General features: G+C 39.5%; 1 protein-coding gene across 1 annotated transcript; it reads right to left on the reverse strand.

The window, feature by feature from the left end:
• Nucleotides 1–525: 525 nt before the first annotated feature.
• Nucleotides 526–2,126, reverse strand: LOC140246849 (techylectin-5B-like). Its single transcript, XM_072326176.1, has 3 exons — nucleotides 1,971–2,126; nucleotides 1,289–1,550; nucleotides 526–767 (listed from the first exon to the last, which is right to left on the reverse strand). The coding sequence occupies exons 1-3, from the start codon at nucleotides 2,124–2,126 to the stop codon at nucleotides 526–528; spliced, it is 660 nt and encodes a 219-aa protein (XP_072182277.1).
• Between the last annotated feature and the right edge of the window lie 215 nt (nucleotides 2,127–2,341).

A 2,341-nucleotide genomic window follows, 5' to 3' on the forward strand; every position in this document is an offset into this window, starting at 1 on the left:
TTGAAGGGTGTGACAATGATATCACACTTTCGTGTGATTTCTCGTGGAAAGTTCACAGAGTAATCTTCCGTTTCACTCTGTGGATTGATGTGAACAAAGTGTGCACAATGTGAAAACGCTCGAAATTAACAGCGTGAAAATATTTCACATTTTGCCTCGTACTATGTGACATCGTGGTGTTTTTTTTTTTTTTTTTTGGGGGGGGGGGGGGAAGGGGAGAAAGCTTTAAATTAAATTGTTTTTATCACGTTTATTTGTCTTACCTTTCATTTATTTTCTCTAGATCTATCTATCATCATACAAAATCATTTCAAAGTAACAAAAATCATTTGCACAAAGAAGGATAATTACCAGAGAGTAAATCTTATCTACACTCATCATCGATGTCATGCTGACCAACCTTATATGTCGTACTCTACAACTAGGCTTAACTATTTCAGATTAGGGTGTGTCATAGCAATTGGATAAATTCATTCTGGCCTCCAGTAGCTTTACCTCTAAGCATTTCTACTCAACTCAGACGTTTTATACCGGCTTGACTTTCATCTCCACAAACGTGAGTGGCTGGCTGCCTGTGGGCCATATTCTCCAAAACAGGTCCCCTGCATTCTGAGATCCTCCTTGGTAGACACCATTGAGATTGGACTGGCCACACCCATTATACCACCATCCACCTGTCGCAGAGGTGCAAGAGACGTTTTCGTTGGGGTCGTTGAATCGATCCCCTGTGCTGAAGGGGGATCCGCTGTGCGCGGTCAGAGCATCCCCTGGGAAACACAGGCAAGCAAAGCAGTGGAAGCAAAAGTGGCAAATAATTAGCAGACAATAATAACCACGCAAAGAAATCGAGATATGGCATAGGCAACTTATCTCCCACCCTCCTCCTCCCTTGATTCTCTCTATCCATAATCTAGGCCAGTTTTACCATTATTGCAATTTTCCCCCATCAACATTACTGTTGTTGTTTTTTTTTTTTGGCATAGATATTAATTGGAGAAGGATGTTGTACACCCCTGTTCTTCATCTTTATATTCGTAGCATACAATTATGGTTACACGTTATTGTCATCTGTTGTAATTGTAGTTTCTTTACTGGAACATGCGTAAGTTCATTCAAATTATTTTTAAGAAAAACTACAACAACAAGTGTGATTTTAAAGAAAGGGCATGTTAATAACACATACTTTCCAGTGCTTTCGAATAATGATGTATATCAGTAGGAATGACAGAGATAAAAAGAAAACAAAATCTATTTCATATTGTTCGTGTTCATACATGCTTGTCTTTACCTCCATTTCCCTCATACTGGGAAACTGTAAGTCGATAATAATTCTCGGCATTATCTAAAGCAAAGCTGCTGTATTTGGCGTATCGTCTGTTTCCGCCATCGTCCTCGATATCGATGCGAAGTTGAAATGACCTTTGACCCAGTATCCGACGAAGGGGCTCGTTGCCCAACCAGTGGTTTCGGTCTAGATCGCCGAAACCAGATGTATAGTCCTCCCAGCTTCGAGAAAAGTTGCCTTCGCTGTCTACACGACGCTGGAAAACCTACACATATTGGATGAAGAAAAATTATGTGCAAAGACCTTCAGATGAAAATTTCTTCGACGTAAATGCTCACGCAAATTAATGACACGACTTACGCGGATTCCTTCATTCTTAAATGAGGTCTAGGAGCTTGATATCGTAAACATCCTGATTTGTAGAAAGAAACTGTTAGAAACGACTGAATACACATAAAATGTAATTGAGCTTGAGATGAAAGTGCTTTCAGCATGTTCTATTTTGCGGAATATACAAGACAATTCAAAGATTTATTGACTATTTGTTTGAAACTGATTACTTCCACGCGAGCATTGTTTACCTATATAAAGTTATATATATATATATATATATATATATATATATATATATATGTATATTTGTGTGTGTGTGTGTGTGGGGGGGGGGGTGTGTTCATTTACTAACCGTCCATCCACCTCCGTCAGTGTCCATATCACAGTAAGCACGAATCGGTTGGTCATCAGAATCAACAGGTCTCAATGAGTAGATGCCACTCGAATGCAGTCCGTTGTTATGCAAATCAGAACAGTCGAGGTCCAAGAAACCTGAAGGGAACGGCATGAATTAAACCGAAAAAAAAAAATCGGAGCAAAGATGGCTTGACTTTAAAGTAGGGAAACACACGCACACGCACAAGCACACACATACACGCACATGTAATATAGGTTTTCCCGGCCAATTTCGCACTTTTGTCAGTCCAATTCCTAATTGCTGCATTCAATTTAGCGAAATTTAGCGTAGATGACATGTTCGGTAGTTCAATTTTATGATCTCTT

This window comes from Diadema setosum, chromosome 3 (assembly GCF_964275005.1).
Source record: "Diadema setosum chromosome 3, eeDiaSeto1, whole genome shotgun sequence".
Lineage (NCBI taxonomy): Eukaryota > Metazoa > Echinodermata > Echinoidea > Diadematoida > Diadematidae > Diadema > Diadema setosum.

Excerpts from the sequence above, each read along its gene's own strand:
- LOC140246849 (XM_072326176.1), bottom strand. The coding sequence starts at position 2,126 with ATGCCGTTCCCTTCAGGTTTCTTGGACCTCGACTGTTCTGATTTGCAT. Across the intron at positions 1,551-1,970 it reads CTGACGGAGGTGGATGGACG|GTTTTCCAGCGTCGTGTAGA; the intron begins GTTAGTAAATGA and ends CAATATGTGTAG. Across the intron at positions 768-1,288 it reads CCAGTATGAGGGAAATGGAG|GGGATGCTCTGACCGCGCAC; the intron begins GTAAAGACAAGC and ends TGTGTTTCCCAG.